We start from the raw sequence: 21,687 nt of genomic DNA on the forward strand, positions 1-21,687 counted from the left end.
CCATCTCAGCCTCCTCCAGAGGTTCCCAATGTCACAATTGCGAGCTTTCAGCCAATTCAATTCACTCCAGGTGTTATCTGGAAATGGATAAAGGCACTAGGTACTGCAAAGGCTCTGGGACCTGACAACATTCCGGCAACAAGATGTGTGCTCCAGAACCTGCCACACCCCTGGCCAAGCTGTCCCAGTACAACTACAACACTGGTATCTACCCTGCAATGTGGAAAATTACCCATATATATGCTATGCCCTGTACACAAAAAGCAGGACCAATCCAACCCAGCCAATTACTGCCCCACCCATCTAGTCTTTATCATCAGTAAAGTGATGGAAAGGGCTATCAAGAGTGTTATCAAGTGCCAATTCCTTAGCAACAATCTGCCCAGTGACAGTCAAGTTTGAATTCCGCCAGGGTCACTCAGCACCGGACCTCATTACAGCCTTGGTTCAAACAATGATAGAACAGCAGACGTGAGGTGACATTGACTGCCCTTAACATTAAGAGAGCATTGACCAAGTGTGACATCCAGCAACCCCAGCAAAACTGGAGTCAATGGGAATCAGGGGGAAGTCCTCCGCAGGTTGGAGTCATATCTGGCACATAAGACGATGGTTGTGATGGTTGGAAGTCAATCATCGCGGTTCAAGGACATCACTGCAGGAATTCCTCAAAGGTGGTGTCCTAGGCCCAACCACCTACAGCTGCTTCACAAATGACCTTCCTCCACCATAAAGTCAGAAGTGGGGATGTTCAGCACCATTCACCACTCCCCAGATACTGAAGCAGTCCACATCCAAATGCAACAAGACCTGGACAATATCAAGGCTTCTGCTGACAAATAACAAGGAACATTCGCACCACACAATTGCCAGGCAATGCCCATCTCAGGCAAGAGAAAATCTAACCATCGACCCTTGACATTCAATGGGATTATCATTGCTGAATCCCACACTGTCAAGTTACCATTGACCAAAACCTGAACTGGACTAGCCATATAAATACTGTGACTGCAAGAGCAGGTCAGAGGCTAGGAATCCTGTGGCAAGTGCCATTCCCCCCACCCCACCCCGCCTTTCTTCTCAAAGCCTCTCCACGATCTACAAGGTACAGGTCAGGAGTGTGATGGAATACTCTCCACTTGCCTGGATGAGTGCAGCTCCAACACACTTAAGACATTTGACACCCCTTCCAAATTCACTCCCTCCACCACCGGCGAACAGTGGCAACAGTGTGTAGAATCTACAAGATTTTCTACACCAAGGCTCTTTCAACAGCATCTTCCAAGCCCTGAACCACTACCAATTAGAAGGACAAGGGGCACAGGTGCATGGGAACATCACAGGGAAAGACTTGGCAAAGGAAATGTAATGTAGGAAAATATGAAGTTATGCACTTTGGTAGGAAAAATAAAGGAGCTGAATATTATTTAAATGGAGAAAGACTGCAGAAAGCTGCAGCACAGAGGTATTAGGGGGTCCCGATTCATAAATCACAAAAACCTAGCATGCAGGTTCAGCAGGTAATAGGAAAGGCGAATGGAATGTTGATTTTATTTCAAAGGAAATAGAGTATAAAAATAGGGAAGTCTTGCTAAAAATATACAAGGCATTCGTTACACCACACCTGGAATACTGTGAATAGTCTTGGTACCCTTATCTAAGGAACAATTTACTTGCATTGGAGGCTGTCCAGAGAAAGTTTACTCAGTGGATCCTGGGTATGGTGGGATTTTCTTATGAGGAGAGGTTGAATAGGTTGGGCCAGTACTCATTGAAATTTAGAAAAATGAGAAGTGACCTTAATGAGACACATAGGATTCTCAGGGGGCTTGTCAGGGTAGGTGTTGAGAGGTTGTGTTCCCTCGTGGGAGAGTCTAGGGCCAGAGGGCATATTCAGTGTCAGGAAATTCCAACTTAAGACAGAAAAAAGAAGGACATTCTTCTCTCAAGAGTGAGTGAATCTGTGGAAGGCTTTACCTCAGAGAGCTGTAGAATTTGGGTTGTTAAGTATGTTCAAGGCTGAGATAGACAGATATTTAATCAGTGAGGAATCAAGAGATATGGGGATAAGGCAGGAAAGTGGAGTTAGGGATTATCTCATTGGGTCAGTCGTGATCTCATTGAATAGCGCAGCAGACTGAATGGTCTACTTCTGCTCCTATGTCCAATGGGCTTATCACCTAAACGTTCCCCACCCACCCACAAACCATCCTCCATCCTGACTTGGGAATGTGTCATTCCTTCACTGTCACAAGGTCAGGAACTCCTTTCTTAACAGCACTGTGTGTGTACCTACACTACATGGACTGCAGGGGTTGAAGAAAGCAGATCACCTTCACAAGGGTAATTCTGGATGGGCAATAAATGCTGACTCAGCCAGCGACACCCACATCCCATAAATGAATTTAAAAACAATAATCTTTCCAGAACTTAACATTACCTCCAAAATAGTAACAAGTCGCGAGTGGTGAATCATACTGTCCGGTATTCAGTCAAGCAAGTTACAAGGAAATACTTGAATTAGACAGCAAAAGAAAGTGGAGAAAAATAGATGAGGGGAACAGAAGGCAGAACAGGCGTGATTCTCCGGCCTTTTTGCACTCTCGCTCAAGCAAAACTAGGCCGGTTGGGCAGCATGGTAGCACAGTGGTTAGCACTGTTGCTTCACAGCTTCAGGGTCCCAGGTTCGATTCCCGGCTTAGGTCACTGTCTGTGCAGAGTCTGCACATTCTCCCCGTGTCTGCGTGGGTTTCCTCCGGGTGCTCCGGTTTCCTCCCACCGTCCAAAGATGTGCAGGTTAGGTGGATTGGCTATGCTAAATTGCCCTTAGTGTCCAAAATGGTTAGGTGGGGTTACTGGGTAACGGGGATAGGTACGAAGTGTGGGCTTACGTAGGTTGCTCTTTCCAAGGGCTGGTGCAGACTTGATGGGCCAAATGGCCTCCTTCTTCATTGTTAATTCTATGATTCAATGAATAGCGGGAGAGGCAGAAAACGAGACCACGTCAGGCGTCAAACAGTTTGCAATGTAACTGGCCCGCTCCCGAAGGTGAAATCGGGATCTCGCTACAACAGGGCGAGAAACCAATTATCACCACTTAAGCCCTATTTCCATATACTTAACAAGAGCCACCCCGTATCCAATGGCCTCCTGTCATTCAGCAGCCTCCCGGAGGAGGTAAGTAGCCATATTTGATCACCGGCAAAGAGCCCGGGAGTGCTGTACGTGCCACCCCAGTGCTCGGTAGGGGATGGGGGACCGTCAGCTGGGAGTGAGGGACCCTCCGCAGGGGTGGCCCGCCATGGGAGGGTGGAGGGGGGGAGGTGCTGGGGGGAGAGGAAACTGCGCACAACATCACCATGCCAATGCCTCGATCGTGTGTATATGTTTCTAGAGGGGCAACCCTTGATGCTGCCCATCTGCCCCAATGACCACCTATAACCCCCACTGACTGCCGAGGTCCCTGGCCGTGCAGCTGCAAGCTACTGCTAATAGGGAATTGGCAATCGTGGTTACGTGAATACTTCACACAACCCGTGGATCCCCTTGGATGAGCGGGCCATGTAGCATGTGGGAGTCATTGTCTAGCATCTCAGTAAGAAGTCTTACAACACCAGGTTAGCATCTCAAACAAACCTTGATGCATGGATACTGTGCTTAAACACTGTGGAAGGCTACAGCACACACGCAGCAGCCAACACCCAAACACCCAGCTCTGTTACATAGCTCTGGGGGTATGGCCATGGACAGAGGGTGGGTGAGTGCTACGGGGAGAGGGAGATGCCAGGAGAGATGGGCCAAGGGTTCAGAGGCCAGCCCGCACTGCGGAAGAAACTGACAGAAGCATCATACTAGCTGTGCACAAAGGTGTTTATTGTGTTTGATAATTCCGCACCCTTCCAATGGTGCTGTCCCCTCCTCCAACCCCAGCCCTCTCATTCCCTGCCTACCTCTCTCACCCCCTCCCCCAGTGCCCTCAGTGATCCTCGATGTACTTGGCCCTCCTAGCTCTACCACTACGTCTTGGTGTGTCCCCAGGATGCACATCTAAGGTGGAGGCAGCCAACTGCTTACCACATCCCGTAGCCTTCGATGCCCCTGCTGGACATCCTCTGGGGCCTCTGAGGCTGGAGGACCCTGGCTAACTTGTCAGCAGCACATGCACAGTCATGCCGGTCTGTCCCATGTGCTGGCTGTGAGATGCGGCCTCATCAGACGGGTGGAAATTGGAGAAACTGCTGGCCACCATCGCCACTCCATGAGACGGGTCCAGGTTGGCACCCGGCACCCTCTCCACCCGCTCAATGCCCACAGGACCCTGGGTTTCACCTTGGGATGGAGAGGCAGCTGGTTCAAACCTCGGCTGCCCCTGCATCATTTGGCTTTGCCAATCTTGGCGGTTCCCCAAGGTCCGCATCATCATGCCTATGCCTTCAGCAATGCTCCTCAGTGATTCGGCCATGCTCTGCAGTACCTTGGCAATGCCCACCTGTGACTGGGACACGCTCCATAGTGCCCAGGCCATTCCCATCTGAGAGTAGGACATGTCCCGCAGAACCTTATCAAGGTTAGCTTGGTACTGGGTGACATTCCCCAGCAAGACAGACATTCTGCCTAGACCCTCAGCCATGACCGTCACCAACTATGCAATGCCTTGGACACCTTCACTAATGGTGCCGACGTCGTGCACCAGGCTCTCCACCCGAGCAGTGATGGCCTCGGTGCCATGCTTGAACGCTGACATCTCCTGCGCCCGCAGCCTCTGGGACTCCTCCAAGCGGCTATGAATCTGATGGAGTGACGCTACATCTCCCTCTGAATGTCCCAGCCACTCCCAAACATCTCCATCTGCTCCAGGAATACCTCTTCTACAGACTCAATATCAGGCTGGAACCCAGCTGCGTCCTGGGATCCAGCAGATCTTCGACTGCTGTCTCTCCTGGGGGTTCCTGCCTCCACCTGATGCACATCATCAGCAATGTGGTGCTCACAGGATTGAGCCCCAGAAGCCTGACCACGAACATTTCCCACCGAAGTGCGTGTATCTGCGCTGATGGAGGGTGCTGTGACAGCTCTGATATGGCTAGTACGGTGGCATCCTCAGAGCTCTAGTCTGAGGTGGTCCCATGAGACTGGAGAGAGTGCTAACTGGGATGGGCCGGTGCCGTTAGCTGGAGGACCTGCGGTAGAATGGACATGTGGTTAGTGGGAGGGATGGGTCAGTCAACAAGGCAATAACAACTCAAGTTTGACAGATCCACAGGGTGAAGCCTGGTGGTTCCTCACCTCTGCGGCATCCGCCAGCCTCCGCATTGGTGACTGCCCTGTCCTTAGCCACACCAGTCACCTCCGGGGTAGGCTCTTCGAAGGTGGTGAGGATCCTGATGTCTGGCACACTACTGTCAGTCTGGACCCTCTCCCAGTGATTTTGGGAGAGCTATTCCTGAGGAGCCACAGAGGGGGCGCCGTTAGTCACACGAGTGGTTCACAGTGGTGGGGGAGGAGGTGCGAAAGATGGGTTGGTGGGGAGGGGGTTGAAGGAGGTGGTGTTTGTCCTCATTAGAGATTTGTCGGAGAGTTAGGAATGCCATCACCACATGTGGGGTGGCAACATGTCATTGAGCTCAGTGATAGAGAAGGTTAAGCTTCTCCTCGGCGAGGGCAACGGAGAGAAGGGAGGAAAGGGAGGAGAACACATCTTATGATCTGTCAAATAGTAATTACTGCACAATCCAAATCCCAAAGGGAAACATAGCAAACCTATCGCAACTCTTCTTTATGAGGAGAGGTTGAGTAGACTGGGACTGTACTCGTTGGAATTTAGAAGGATGAGGGGGGATCTTATAGAAACATTTAAAATTATGAAGGGAATAGATAGGATAGATGCGGGCAGGTTGTTTCCACTGGCGGGTGACAGCAGAACTAGGGGACATAGCCTCAAAATAAGGGGAAGTAGATTTAGGACTGAGTTTAGGAGGAACATCTTCACCCAAAGGGTTGTGAATCTATGGAATTCCTTGCCCAGTGAAGCAGTTGAGGCTCCTTCATTACATGTTTTTAAGGTAAAGATAGATAGTTTTTTGAAGAATAAAGGGATTAAGGGTTATGGTGTTCGGGCCGGAAAGTGGAGCTGAGTCCACAAAAGATCAGCCATGATCTAATTGAATGGCGGAGCAGGCTCGAGGGGCCAGATGGCCTACTCCTGCTCCTAGTTCTTATGTTCTTATTTTGACCATGAGATGATACCTATGCTGAAGTCAGAAGTCACAAATTTCAGTAACATTTTGGGAGATTTTAAATATTATATCAAAATCTTTATCAACAAAAGAAATTAAAACTTAAACACAAAGATTACATTTACACAGTCAAAATGAGTCCTGCGGAACTCTATTTCAAAACAACATCTACTTGGGTTAGGCTCGCAAATAAACACCCATTTAAGCAACAGTTCCCTAAGTTTAACCATACAAATCTGGTAATATTTCCACAAAGCAAAGCCACTGCTGCTGTAGGGAAGATATGTCACAATGCTTCTCACATTCTCCCACTCTGCTGTGGAAATTCATGAAACTTTAAAACAAAGAATGAGTTTTCACCGGGTACTCCAGTTTCCTTCCATGGTCCAAAGATGTACAGGTTAGGTGGATTAGCCATGCTAAAATTGTCCCTTAGATGGGGCGGGGGAGTGGGCCTAGGTGGGGTGCTCTTTCGAGGATCGGTGCAGACTCAATGGGCCGAATAGCCTCCTTCTGAACTTTTAGAAAATTTAATGTGGCTATATTTACTTTTGGTACCAGCCTTTCACACCTACATCCTTTTGATATCCTAAACTTTAAACACACATGCGCACCCCGCCCCCCCATAAACCAAAAAAATATTTAAAATAACAACATGTTTCTTCACATTTGGCAATGTTCAAATTCCTGCTACACGGAGACATAGGGGTTGCAATATATATTTTTGTTCAGTAGAGCTGGGGAAAATTTGATATTCTATACCTTTATGATTGTGCTGCTTTTCCATTAAATCTCCATTTGTGTCATGAAGAGATAGCTGTTGATTTTCATTTTCTGCTGTATTGGTGTGATTGGAGTCTATTGAATCAATTCTGTTTGAAGCTTGAGAGGAAGAACTATCAATAGTTGTTGATATTGTGATGTTTTCCGGTTGCAATGTTGTGTTCATTGTGTTAGATAAACTTCCATAAATTCTGAGATAAAACAGAGAAGCAATGACTATGATGTATATTCATATAAATCATATAAAATTCCTTGAGTAAACATCCTATTCTCATCAACCTTTTCCACTGGCATCAGTAAAAAGGTGTAACAATAGTGTGCAAAATTTACATTTACAGCTTCAGTTATAAATGTGGGCAGAAGAATTTATAGGAAATATATAGAGATATATAGAGATAAGCACAGAATGTATGATTTTAAAATGGTGACTGAATTACATTTGTCCACTGGCATCCAATTATTCCCTGCCCTCTAACTTTGCTTAACAGTAAATTAGACTTATGACTCCCTAGGCAGAATTTTAGGCTGAGGTGGGAAGAACATAATATATTTTCCACCATCTACCTGCCTGCCCCCAACCTGTCTGAAATTTGACGGGGTGAGGGGAAGGGGTGGAATCCCACGACATGCCAGAGGCCCAGCAACATTAGCTGTGTGGGACAGTATCAGAACCGGGTGAGGGGAGAACATTCTTTGCGAGGCATAGGTGGCATCCCTTTCCCAAAGCTCGTTCCCCCCATTCATCCTCTATCTATGCCTCTTTAAACTGGTCCTCCGCCCCCTGACCAAGAACCTTGGTTCTACTTGAGTTCCTCAGTGTAGTGGTACTGTCTGCGACCTGTACTGACACCAGTTGCCAGTTCTCAATGATATTGATGGGTGTACAGGGCTGCTGGCCAATCCAACTGGACAGAAAATCACTGAGACATGTGTAAGGATCCTTCCTCTTGATTCCCTTAAAATCACTGAGACATGTGTAAGGATCATTCCTCTTGATTCCCTTATTACCTCCTTCTATGTTTTCCATCATCATTTTTGATCCATGGATGCTTAATGAACATATATCTTTAAGTCAAGTAGCAAAGAAAATGAGGAATTCAAGAAGTTGCAACATTGTATATAGTGCTGCTAACTTTGCACAGCAAGACCCAGACTTTTCAGCATCCAAGAAATGGGGTGGAACTCGGTTCAGATAATTGGCTGGTGGCCAATGAATTGGCCAAAAGGACGTATTCTGCCCAGTAACAGGTGGTGATTGGATCCTGCCTGATAATTTCCCGAGACCTGAGGAAAGCAGAGTTTGACACCTGGAAGCACATGGCCAAGGACTTGCTGCCTCCCCCTCTCCTCTCTCCAGAAAGGCTGTGAGTTGATGTATTTCTGAACCTATAGAGAATTTGAATGAATGAATCTACCGGGGAACAATTACAGGCTGAAAACAAAGACTCTTTTTACTTTGACCTATTATTTTACCCCTCTACCCCCCTCTGTGTTTGTCTGTCTTGTGTGTGTTTGTGTGTGTGTGTATGTGTATGTGTGTAGAGGATGGGGGCAAGTTAAAGTGGGGATTAGGAATTAGATAATCATTAACCAGTTGTATTTGCTGCATATTCCATTATAACTCTTGTTATAAATAAAAAGGTAATTGAGTTTAAATTTACAAACCCGATGACTGTAATTATTGGGCAGCTAAGGGCAGAAGACTTCAAGTAATTTTTCTAAGAATTATTGGTTAATCCAACTGCGTTGCAACTCCGGGTTAAATGGGGCTAGAATTGAACACATTCGCCCAGGGGGTCATATCACATCATTCTTTCTGAGATAGGGATTGAAGCTTCGCCATAAATCAATTAATGCTACGTCAAGGGTTAAGCTGCTGTAGGCACTGATCAATTGTGAGCTATTGAATAATAAAAAATAAGTTTTGGTCATTATTTCATTATTTAAAATTATGCAATAGGCATTGTCTCACATGAATGTTAAGCGTGAGGTCATAATGATGATGACAATAATCTCCAGAATAACAATCTGGCATCATAGCTCCTCTAAATGCATCTCTAAATAATAATGTAAGTGTCAAACAGAGAGAGAAAAACCTAGAAGTAATGTAACAGTAACAAGTGGAAAGAAGACCAAGGAAGATGCATTGGGAAGTAATGCTTAGTTAAACTCAGAGCTAAACACCCCTTATAAGCAACATGCTCATAGATTTCCTGTACAAAAATTCCAGAAGGATTGCCACAAACATCCAGTGTTGTGACAGGGGAGGTATTCCACAGGCCTCTCCCTTTCTCATTCAATACTGGAAAACCAAAGCTTATATCAAAATCTTGCAGACACAACACTTGTCTTCTCTGGGGGTGGCTGTAGGCTACCTTCTTCAGAGGTCTGTTTCAACACATATGCTCTTCAGGATCTCATAGCTACACCCACCTATACAGCCTTCAATCGCTCTTTACATAAGTGTTTCTCCTTTCATCTTTAAATCTATTGTTTTTATATCCCTTTGGATATTCCCTTTCCCAGAATATACAAATATTTCATGTTATTTTATAGCTACTACGTTTGGTAGAAAATACAGTTAATACTTTATCAATTTATGATCTTTGCTAACTGTACATTTTCCTTTTGAAATACAATAATTAAATGTCAAGTCACCCTTCATATCCTCCTAATATAAATTTCCATTGATGCTGTTCATTGGTATCCCATCTAAGCCATGCTCATCTCCACTTCAAAGTACTTCATTTCACGTCGAACCCCTTTTTGATGTGTTTAACCTTGCAATTTAACTGCCTTCAGTCTAAGAAAATTAGTCACACCTGTACACACATAAGCTTATTTCGCAGTATATCACAATGATATTGGGAAAATATTGAAATATATGATATTTTTGTCACACATTCATAAATAGTGCAATATTGTATTACCTTGGTCTATTTTCTTGTCCATGACAATCAGCTTCTTCAACCAAGTAAAAGGAAGGTTCTTCAAATATATCATCATTGGTCTGGTTATAAAGACAATTTGATTTACTGTACGCTTCAACAATAATTTTGCCCACAACCAAATCATTAATATGCTTATATTGTAATATAGTGCAATCTAAAAGTTTGCATATTTCTCAAAATATTAGACCATTTTCTCTGGCTGTCCATAAGTTCTTCAGGAATTTTGGGCCTGGCCATGATCAGCTAAGTGCATGCTAAGTAAAAGAAAACAATTCATATTTTGGGCCAGGTCAGGTAATTCTAAATAAAAACATTCTAAAGAAACAAATATCTCTCTCCACTCTATCCCAATAACGTGTCATAACCCTAACCTTGGAAATTGGCCACTGAACCAATCAAACACTTCCATTTTCCATACAAGTCTTACAATGGGACAGACAATTCCGTAGTACATGACACCCTACAACTCAGGAAATCTGACTGCCCTAAAGTGCATAACTCACAACTGAAGAACAGCAAGTCCTATGATCAAAGTAATTACCTGAAGGTAACTGAAATAGTTATTTTTCTTTTTTAGTACATTGGATCTCAGATTTTCTTTTGAGGGTTTTGGGTTAGCATTTACGATTCAGTTTGTTTTTCTGTGAAACTGGAGCTTTGAAGCTCCTAAGATACAATAAAAGGTCTTTGAATGGATTTGGGTTTATTGTCACGTGTACTGAGGTACAGTGAAAAATATTGATCTCCCATGAGGAGAAGAACCACTCGTAAAAGGTCAATCAGCAGTAGCAAAAGAAACATGTCACAAAAATGCACTGGCCATGTTGCATCCATCATGTGGTGTTTTATGCCAATATAAAGTCATTAATTCAAGTAAGCAAACTTAGGTTTCACAATAAAGGTAACATGGAGCATTTTGAGGAAAGTTAAAATGCTGTAAGCTTACAAGTTTCTACAAAGTTCCTCTTCACTAGTGGTTGGAAGATTTAAAACTTTGCTTTTCAGTAATTATCCTTGACCTGAGAAATGCAAGGTGCCCACAAGGGGTCATGTTCCTGACGTGGGGTCTGACTGCTGAGGTTTTACTCAATTCTGATATCAGTTATAGCTGCTGCAAAAGTAATACAGAGTCCACATTCTTTCGGAGTTGTAGATTGTAATATTCTTCCAACATGGCAGCCAAAACATAAGAACATAAGAACTAGGAGCAGGAGTAGGCCATCTGGCCCCTCGAGCCTGCTCCGCCATTCAATTAGATCATGGCTGATCTTTTGTGGACTCAGCTCCACTTTCCGGCCCGAACACCATAACCCTTAATCCCTTTATTCTTCAAAAAACTATCTATCTTTACCTTAAAAACATGTAATGAAGGAGCCTCAACTGCTTCACTGGGCAAGGAATTCCATAGATTCACAACCCTTTGGGTGAAGAAGTTCCTCCTAAACTCAGTCCTAAATCTGCTTCCCCTTATTTTGAGGCTATGCCCCCTAGTTCTGCTGTCACCCGCCAGTGGAAACAACCTGCCCAAAACATTGTAATGTTTATTGTTCTGTCACGAAAGATTTAATTTGATGTTAGAGTTCCACTTGTGCAATGTTTGCTGCACAGCTTCGACCTGACTCCCAAAGCTATTGCATAAGTTCAACGAGATTTCGAACGGCTTAGAAATACAAATCTGACCTTCACACTTGGAGTTCTTGACAGTGGAAAATTCCAAGTTTATTTGCTTCTGTCCTTGCAATCCCAGAGATTTAATTTACTTGGTATACACATACTTACCTCTTCTAATTCCATAATTCTCAAAACTGGCTGCACTTTCTCTGCATCCTTAGAGTATTCATCTACTTTAAAAAGCGCAACACAGTTTTCATGTTCCTCCATCTCTTCAGCTGCCAAAAAAGAAAGAAAATATATGTGGTGGTATCAGTGTAGGTGCCACAAAAAATGCTTTGCAATTTAAATGTTTTAAAACTTTTTCAAGTCGCCACTGTCATCGTGTTTCCCCCATCCCTCCTACTTCTCTTTGCACTCATACCTATATCACAGCACCCTAGCATAAAAAGGAGGGAGTGCATTATGAACATACAAGTTAGAAGCATTGAGTGAACTTCACTTTCCTGCCTACCACCCATACCCTTTGACTCATTTGCGAGCCAGGAATGTATCTACTTCTGCCTTAAAAATATTCAATAATTTCTCCACTGCTCTCTGGGGAAGTGAGTTCCACAGACTCTAGACTTCAAAGAAATTTTTTAAAATTTAAATAGATTGCTTATTTTTAATCTGTGCCCCCCACCGCCCCCACGTTCTAGTCTCTAACAAAAGGGGAAACATCCTTTCTGTGTCAACCCTGTCATTCCCCTCAGGATCTTATTTCAATAAAAATCATCTCTCATAGAACATAGAACATAGAACATAGAACGATACAGCGCAGTACAGGCCCTTCGGCCCTCGATGTTGCACCGACATGGAAAAAATCTAAAGTCCATCTAACCTACACTATGCCCTTATCATCCATATGCTTATCCAATAAATTTTTTAATGCCCTCAATGTTGGCGTGTTCACTACTGTTGCAGGTAGGGCATTCCACGGCCTCACCACTCTTTGCGTAAAAAAACCACCTCTGACCTCTGTCCTATATCTATTACCCCTCAATTTAAGGCTATGTCCCCTCGTGCTAGCCACCTCCATCCGCGGGAGAAGGCGCTCGCTGTCCACCCTATCTAACCCTCTGATCATTTTGTATGCCTCTATTAAGTCACCTCTTAACCTTCTTCTCTCTAACGAAAACAACCTCAAGTCCATCAGCCTTTCCTCATAAGATTTTCCCTCCATACCAGGCAACATCCTGGTAAATCTCCTCTGCACCCGTTCCAAAGCTTCCACGTCCTTCCTATAATGAGGCGACCAGAACTGTACGCAATACTCCAAATGCGGCCGTACTAGAGTTTTGTACAACTGCAACATGACCTCATGGCTCCGGAACTCAATCCCTCTACCAATAAAGGCCAACACACCATAGGCCTTCTTCACAACCCTATCAACCTGGGTGGCAACTTTCAGGGATCTATGTACATGGACACCGAGATCCCTCTGCTCATCCACACTACCAAGAATTTTACCATTAGCCAAATATTCCGCATTTCTGTTATTCTTTCCAAAGTGAATCACCTCACACTTCTCCACATTAAACTCCATTTGCCACCTCTCAGCCCAGCTCTGCAGCTTATCTATGTCCCTCTGTAACTTGCAACATCCTTCCGCACTGTCTACAACTCCACCGACTTTAGTGTCGTCTGCAAATTTACTCACCCATCCTTCTGCGCCCTCCTCTAGGTCATTTATAAAAATGACAAACAGCAACGGCCCCAGAACAGATCCTTGTGGTACGTCACTCGTAACTGAACTCCATTCTGAACATTTCCCATCAACTACCACTCTCTGTCTTCTTTCAACTAGCCAATTTCTGATCCACATCTCTAAATCACCCTCAATCCCCAGCCTCCGTATTTTCTGCAATAGACGACCGTGGGGAACCTTATCAAACGCTTTACTGAAATCCATATACACCACATCAACTGCTCTACCCTCGTCTACCTGTTCAGTCACCTTCTCAAAGAACTCGATAAGGTTTGTGAGGCATGACCTACCCTTCACAAAACCATGCTGACTGTCCCTAATCATATTATTCCTATCTAGATGATTATAAATCGTATCTTTTATAATCCTCTCCAAGACTTTACCCACCACAGACGTTAGGCTCACCGGCCTATAGTTACCGGGGTTATCTCTACTCCCCTTCTTGAACAAAGGGACCACATTTGCTATCCTCCAGTCCTCTGGCACTATTCCTGTAGCCAATGATGACCTAAAAATCAAAGCCAAAGGCTCAGCAATCTCTTCCCTGGCTTCCCAGAGAATCCTAGGATAAATCCCATCCGGCCCCGGGGACTTATCTATTTTCACCTTGTCCAGAATTGCCAACACTTCTTCCCTACGCACCTCAATGCCATCTATTCTAATAGCCTGGGTCTCAGCATTCTCCTCCACAATATTATCTTTTTCTTGAGTGAATACTGACGAAAAGTATTCATTTAGTATCTCGCTTATCTCCTCAGCCTCCACACACAACTTCCCACCACTGTCCTTGACTGGCCCTACTCTTACCCTAGTCATTCTTTTATTCCTGACATACCTATAGAAAGCTTTTGGGTTTTCCTTGATCCTACCTGCCAAAGACTTCTCATGTCCCCTCCTTGCTCGTCTCAGCTCTCTCTTTAGATCCTTCCTCGCTTCCTTGTAAATATCAAGCGCCCCAACTGAAACTTCACGCCTCATCTTCACATAGGCCTCCTTCTTCCTCTTAACAAGAGATTCCACTTCTTTGGTAAACCACGGTTCCCTCGCTCGACCCCTTCCTCCCTGCCTGACTGGTACGTACTTATCAAGAACATGCAATAGCTGTTCCTTGAACAAGCTCCACATATCCAGTGTGCCCAACCCTTGCAGCCTACTTCTCCAACCAACACATCCTAAGTCATGTCTAATGGCATCATAATTGCCCTTCCCCCAGCTATAACTCTTGTCCTGCGGGGTATACTTATCCCTTTCCATCACTAACGTAAAGGTCACCGAATTGTGGTCACTGTTTCCAAAGTGCTCACCTACCTCCAGATCTAACACCTGGCCTGGTTCATTACCCAAAACCAAATCCAATGTGGCCTCGCCTCTTGTTGGCCTGTCAACATATTGTGTCAGGAAACCCTCCTGCACACATTGTACAAAGAATGACCCATCTAATGTACTCGAACTATATCTTTTCCAGTCAATATTTGGAAAGTTAAAGTCTCCCATAACAACTACCCTGTTACTTTCGCTCTTTTCCAGAATCATCTTCGCCATCCTTTCCTCTACATCCCTAGAACTATTAGGTGGCCTGTAGAAAACTCCCAACAGGGTGACCTCTCCTTTCCTGTTTCTAACCTCAGCCCATACTACCTCAGAAGAAGAGTCCCCATCTAGCATCCTTTCCGCCACCGTAATACTGTCCTTGACTAGCAGCGCCACACCTCCCCCTCTTTTGCCCCCTTCTCTGAGCTTACTATAACACCTAAACCCCGGAACCTGCAACAACCATTCCTGTCCCTGCTCTATCCATGTCTCTGAAATGGCCACAACATCGAAGTCCCAGGTACCAACCCATGCTGCCAGTTCCCCTACCTTATTTCGTATACTCCTGGCATTGAAGTAGACACACTTCAAACCACCTACCTGAACACTGGCACCCTCCTGCGAAGTCAAATCTGTGCTCCTGACCTCTATACTCTCAATCTCCCGTACCCCAAAACTACAATCCAGGTTCCCATGCCCCTGCTGAATTAGTTTAAACCCCCCCAAAGAGCACTAACAAATCTCCCCCCCAGGATATTGGTGCCCCTCAGGTTCAGATGTAGACCATCCTGTCTATAGAGGTCCCACCTTCCCCAGAAAGAGCCCCAGTTATCCAGAAATCTGAATCCCTCCCGCCTGCACCATCCCTGTAGCCACGTGTTTAATTGCTCTCTCTCCCTATTCCTCATCTCACTATCACGTGGCACGGGCAACAACCCAGAGATAACAACTCTGTTTATTCTCGCTCTGAGCTTCCATCCTAGCTCCCTAAAGGCCTGCCTGACATCCTTGCATCCTTGTCCCCTTTCCTACCTCTGTCGTTAGTGCCAATGTGGACTACGACTTGGGGCTGCTCCCCCTCCCCCTTAAGGACCCGGAATACACGATCCGAGACATCACGTACCCTTGCACCTGGGAGGCAACATACCAAACGTGAGTCTCTCTCGCTCCCACAAAATCTCCTATCTGTGCCCCTGACTATTGAGTCCCCAATTACTAATGTTCTACTCCTTTCCCCCCTTCCCTTCTGAGCAACAGGGACAGACTCCGTGCCAGACGCCCGTACCCCATGGCTTACCCCTGGTAAGTCGTCCCCCCCACAAGTATCCAAAACGGTATACTTGTTACTCAGGGGAACGACCGCAGGGGGTCCCTGCACTGACTGCTTCTTCCCAGTCCCTCTTACAGTTACCCATCTGTCACTTGCCAACAGCCTCTCCACAAACCACCTCCAACTTAGGCTGACCGCACTGCACGTATGCAAATTTCCCCAGAACAGCTGATCAGTAGCTCTGCTCTGCTGCCCTCTGCTGGATGATTGCCTTCACTCAAACTCCTCGGGTCTCCTTCGCAGATTCACCTCCAACTTAGGCTGACCGCACTGCACGTATGCAAATTTCCCCAGAACAGCTGATCAGTAGCTCTGCTCTGCTGCCCTCTGCTGGATGATTGCCTTCACTCAAACTCCTCGGGTCTCCTTCGCAGATTCACCTCCAACTTAGGCTGACCGCACTGCACGTATGCAAATTTCCCCAGAACAGCTGATCAGTAGCTCTGCTCTGCTGCCCTCTGCTGGATGATTGCCTTCACTCAAACTCCTCGGGTCTCCTTCGCAGATTCACCTCCAACTTAGGCTGACCGCACTGCACGTATGCAAATTTCCCCAGAACAGCTGATCAGTAGCTCTGCTCTGCTGCCCTCTGCTGGATGATTGCCTTCACTCAAACTCCTCGGGTCTCCTTCGCAGATTCACCTCCAACTTAGGCTGACCGCACTGCACGTATGCAAATTTCCCCAGAACAGCTGATCAGTAGCTCTGCTCTGCTGCCCTCTGCTGGATGATTGCCTTCACTCAAACTCCTCGGGTCTCCTTCGCAGATTCACCTCCAACTTAGGCTGACCGCACTGCACGTATGCAAATTTCCCCAGAACAGCTGATCAGTAGCTCTGCTCTGCTGCCCTCTGCTGGATGATTGCCTTCACTCAAACTCCTCGGGTCTCCTTCGCAGATTCACCTCCAACTTAGGCTGACCGCACTGCACGTATGCAAATTTCCCCAGAACAGCTGATCAGTAGCTCTGCTCTGCTGCCCTCTGCTGGATGATTGCCTTCACTCAAACTCCTCGGGTCTCCTTCGCAGATTCACCTCCAACTTAGGCTGACCGCACTGCACGTATGCAAATTTCCCCAGAACAGCTGATCAGTAGCTCTGCTCTGCTGCCCTCTGCTGGATGATTGCCTTCACTCAAACTCCTCGGGTCTCCTTCGCAGATTCACCTCCAACTTAGGCTGACCGCACTGCACGTATGCAAATTTCCCCAGAACAGCTGATCAGTAGCTCTGCTCTGCTGCCCTCTGCTGGATGATTGCCTTCACTCAAACTCCTCGGGTCTCCTTCGCAGATTCACCTCCAACTTAGGCTGACCGCACTGCACGTATGCAAATTTCCCCAGAACAGCTGATCAGTAGCTCTGCTCTGCTGCCCTCTGCTGGATGATTGCCTTCACTCAAACTCCTCGGGTCTCCTTCGCAGATTCACCTCCAACTTAGGCTGACCGCACTGCACGTATGCAAATTTCCCCAGAACAGCTGATCAGTAGCTCTGCTCTGCTGCCCTCTGCTGGATGATTGCCTTCACTCAAACTCCTCGGGTCTCCTTCGCAGATTCACCTCCAACTTAGGCTGACCGCACTGCACGTATGCAAATTTCCCCAGAACAGCTGATCAGTAGCTCTGCTCTGCTGCCCTCTGCTGGATGATTGCCTTCACTCAAACTCCTCGGGTCTCCTTCGCAGATTCACCTCCAACTTAGGCTGACCGCACTGCACGTATGCAAATTTCCCCAGAACAGCTGATCAGTAGCTCTGCTCTGCTGCCCTCTGCTGGATGATTGCCTTCACTCAAACTCCTCGGGTCTCCTTCGCAGATTCACCTCCAACTTAGGCTGACCGCACTGCACGTATGCAAATTTCCCCAGAACAGCTGATCAGTAGCTCTGCTCTGCTGCCCTCTGCTGGATGATTGCCTTCACTCAAACTCCTCGGGTCTCCTTCGCAGATTCACCTCCAACTTAGGCTGACCGCACTGCACGTATGCAAATTTCCCCAGAACAGCTGATCAGTAGCTCTGCTCTGCTGCCCTCTGCTGGATGATTGCCTTCACTCAAACTCCTCGGGTCTCCTTCGCAGATTCACCTCCAACTTAGGCTGACCGCACTGCACGTATGCAAATTTCCCCAGAACAGCTGATCAGTAGCTCTGCTCTGCTGCCCTCTGCTGGATGATTGCCTTCACTCAAACTCCTCGGGTCTCCTTCGCAGATTCACCTCCAACTTAGGCTGACCGCACTGCACGTATGCAAATTTCCCCAGAACAGCTGATCAGTAGCTCTGCTCTGCTGCCCTCTGCTGGGTGATTGCCTTCACTCAAACTCCTCGGGTCTCCTTCGCAGACTCACCTCCAACTTAGGCTGACCGCACTGCACGTATGCAAATTTCCCCAGAACAGCTGATCAGTAGCTCTGCTCTGCTGCCCTCTGCTGGATGATTGCCTTCACTCAAACTCCTCGGGTCTCCTTCGCAGATTCACCTCCAACTTAGGCTGACCGCACTGCACGTATGCAAATTTCCCCAGAACAGCTGATCAGTAGCTCTGCTCTGCTGCCCTCTGCTGGATGATTGCCTTCACTCAAACTCCTCGGGTCTCCTTCGCAGATTCACCTCCAACTTAGGCTGACCGCACTGCACGTATGCAAATTTCCCCAGAACAGCTGATCAGTAGCTCTGCTCTGCTGCCCTCTGCTGGATGATTGCCTTCACTCAAACTCCTCGGGTCTCCTTCGCAGATTCACCTCCAACTTAGGCTGACCGCACTGCACGTATGCAAATTTCCCCAGAACAGCTGATCAGTAGCTCTGCTCTGCTGCCCTCTGCTGGATCTCATTATTCAAACACAAATGGGTAAAGTCCAACTTTTCCTCATTAGACAACACCTGGATCCCAGGTATCAGTGGAGTGCACCTTCTCTGAACTGCTTCTAATGCAATTATGTCCGTTCTTAAATAAGGAGATCAAAACTGTACACAGTACTCTAAGTGTGACTGCACCAATGCCCTGGACAAGTGTAGCAAAACAACCCAACTTTTATTTTCCATTCCCTTTGGAATGAACAACAACATTCCATTTGCCTTTTAATCTGTCTCTGTCCACTCCTCTCTGGCATTCCTTACGTTCACTGTTTCTACAAAATCAGGAATTCTACTTTATAACTTCGGATTGCATTAGCTGTTTCATAGCTAGTGTCAGTTTCACAGATTCAACAAAAATATGGAATGACAAAGAAAAGTAGGAGTGGGCAAAGAGAACAGAAGAAGTAGTAGCAGAGTCGGCCATTCAGCTCGTTGCTCAGCTAATATCATGGCTGACCTTCTACCTCAATTGCACCTACCCATATTATCCCAATATCCTTTAATATCCTCAATAGCCACATTTTATGATTCGGTGTCTTGAATATGACTGAACATCCACAGTTCTCTGGGATAGAGTTCCATAGATTCATAACCCTCAGTGTAGAAATTTCTCCTTGTCTCATTCTTAATGGTTAATCCCTTATTCTGAGACTGTGAGCCCTAATGTTAGATTCTCCAGCCAAGGGAAATATCTTCCCAGCATGTACCCTGCCAAGCCCTCTCAGAATTTTATATTTCAGTTACGATCATCTATTATTCTTCTAATTCTAGGGAATGCAGATCCAGCCTACTAAATCTCTCCTCTTAGCTTCTCAGCCCAGGAGTCAGTCGTGAATCTCTGTTGCATATGGGATTCCCGCTGCCCAACACTGATATCATAATCGGCGATCGGGCATAGATTCCCAAATCGGGGGCGGCGCCAGTTTGACTCTGCTTTTCGAGTCTTCGTCCCCTCCGAAATTGCATCATCGCATCACACGCCGCACGCCATTGGAACAGCATTGGCGCATCGCCTGAAGGCCCTCCCACGATGGGTCGAGATCCCGACCGTGCGGTTAACGTGTTGTCTGAGTGGTCGGGAACCCGGCGTGGCGGCTGCGGACTGTCCAGCGCCACCACATTCGGCCGGAAGACGGGCCGCTGGGCGGGGCAGGTTGGGGAGGGGGTGTTTCAGCGAGTGCTGGGCAGACTGGTGAGGCTTGGCCAGGGAGTGACCAGGGGGTGACCTCTGTGGCTGTATTTGGCAGGTCAGATCCGTGCACGGCCAGCGCCATGTTGTACAGCACAACTGCTGAATGCCGTCGCCATGAACGTGCGTGTCCATGGACACGCCCATTCTCCAGCCGTTTTTGCCGTGGGAGTGAGGAGTTTTACCCAGCTTTGCTGCTAACCCCTCACATTTCCCAGTCTCTACCCATGGGCGGAAGCTTATCAAAAAATGGGAAAGTGTCGGTCCCGGCAAGAAACAGGGAGTGCCGACTCAATCAGTGGGATTTCTCACAGAATCGTACGTCATTTAAAGATAGTTTTTTCTCCCCACGAGAATCACGTCATGCTCTTGGAACCTTCCTGCTGATTTGCTCGCCCCGGGGGAAACTTAATCACTGTAATCATTGGGGAGCTGCATATAAACGCTTCTCCAGCGCTTATTTTGGTTCCCTGAGAGGGAATGGCAGCATGAAAGCCCTGACCAGACCACTGATTGATGTGTAGCAGAGTCAGGAATGCCTGTACCCACAATCCTGGAGGCGGCCCACCAGCAGGGTTTCCTGGGAGGCAATAGCTGCCTCGATGAATGCCAGCACTCTCCAGAAGAGGGTGGGGCAGCAGTGCAGGGAGAAAATAAATGATCTTCTTCGCATGCCACTCCTCAACCACCTGAACTGGAAGGACACCGCCTCCCATCTGTATCGCCACAGGAAAAACTCGAGCTCAACTGGTGTGAGAGGGCACAGCCACTCGGTGGCAAGCGGGAACTCCAGAACCTGAATCCCTGAGCCCCTGATTTGGCCAGGGAGGAGCCTGACCATGCCTATGCTAAATGTGAAGTGGGGGCAGTGAGCAAAAGTGAGAACCCTGAGGAAAAACAGTCATTCCTCAAACCTCATGTGAGTAAATATGTTGCACCATTTATCCCCAACGATGTATGAATGCCATCTCCCTTCATTTGCAGGGCACTCAGATGAGCAGCCGAACCATCCTTGTGCCTCCTGGAATCACCAGACTCAAGAAGCTCAGAGGGGGTCTTCTCAGGCATCGCCACTTCAGTGGACATCCCAAGGATCCGGCACTTGGAGGAATGCAGGGGTCCTGGACACTGCTGAGTCCTTGACTGATGACATGCCCTTGGGTCTATTCGTCCCCGAGCTGATGGAACAGCAAAGGCGGAGTCGTGAAAATCAGGAAGGGACGGCAGCATCCATCCTCGGACTGCAAGGCCCACTTGAGGAGTCCCTTTGCATTCTGCCTGAGGAGATGATGCCATCAGCCCAATGCAACAGGGCCAACACTGTTTGGGTGGCATCTGCAATGGGGCCCTTGGTGCAGAACGTGCACTCCGTGGAAGATGTCCACTCTATGACCGAGAGCATGACCTTCATGGCTGAGGGCTTCAACTGCATGGTGCAGGGACTGATGGGAATCCACGAGTGTCTGCACCAGAAGGCAGACTGGGCTTCTGGATCTCACTCCAGCTGCCCCTCTATCCCATGGAGGAGCACAGGGACCCCTGGGAACTCGAAGGGAAGAGGATCGGCAGGAGCAAGCCTCAACCCTCAACCCAGGGGAGCCTGGGAGTGTCCAGCCCCCGATTCCCCACCCAACAGGGCAGGTAAGGCAGCAGACTGCCGCAACCTTAGCT

At 47.1% G+C, this 21,687-nt stretch overlaps 1 protein-coding gene across 13 annotated transcripts in view; it reads right to left on the reverse strand.

Moving 5' to 3' along the window:
* Nucleotides 1-21,687, reverse strand: part of zbbx (zinc finger, B-box domain containing) — a 165,097-nt gene that overhangs the window by 76,420 nt on the left and 66,990 nt on the right. For all 13 annotated transcript variants that reach the window (XM_038816049.1, XM_038816052.1, XM_038816053.1 and 10 more), the window contains 3 exons: nt 11,750-11,859; nt 9,950-10,029; nt 6,999-7,210 (listed from right to left, as the gene is read on the reverse strand). In XM_038816049.1, coding sequence (XP_038671977.1) covers nt 6,999-7,210; nt 9,950-10,029; nt 11,750-11,859 — 402 coding nt within the window. The remainder of the gene's footprint in view (nt 1-6,998; nt 7,211-9,949; nt 10,030-11,749; nt 11,860-21,687) is intronic.

The sequence above is a fragment of the Scyliorhinus canicula genome, chromosome 13, assembly GCF_902713615.1.
Source record: "Scyliorhinus canicula chromosome 13, sScyCan1.1, whole genome shotgun sequence".
NCBI classification, from domain to species: Eukaryota; Metazoa; Chordata; class Chondrichthyes; order Carcharhiniformes; family Scyliorhinidae; genus Scyliorhinus; species Scyliorhinus canicula.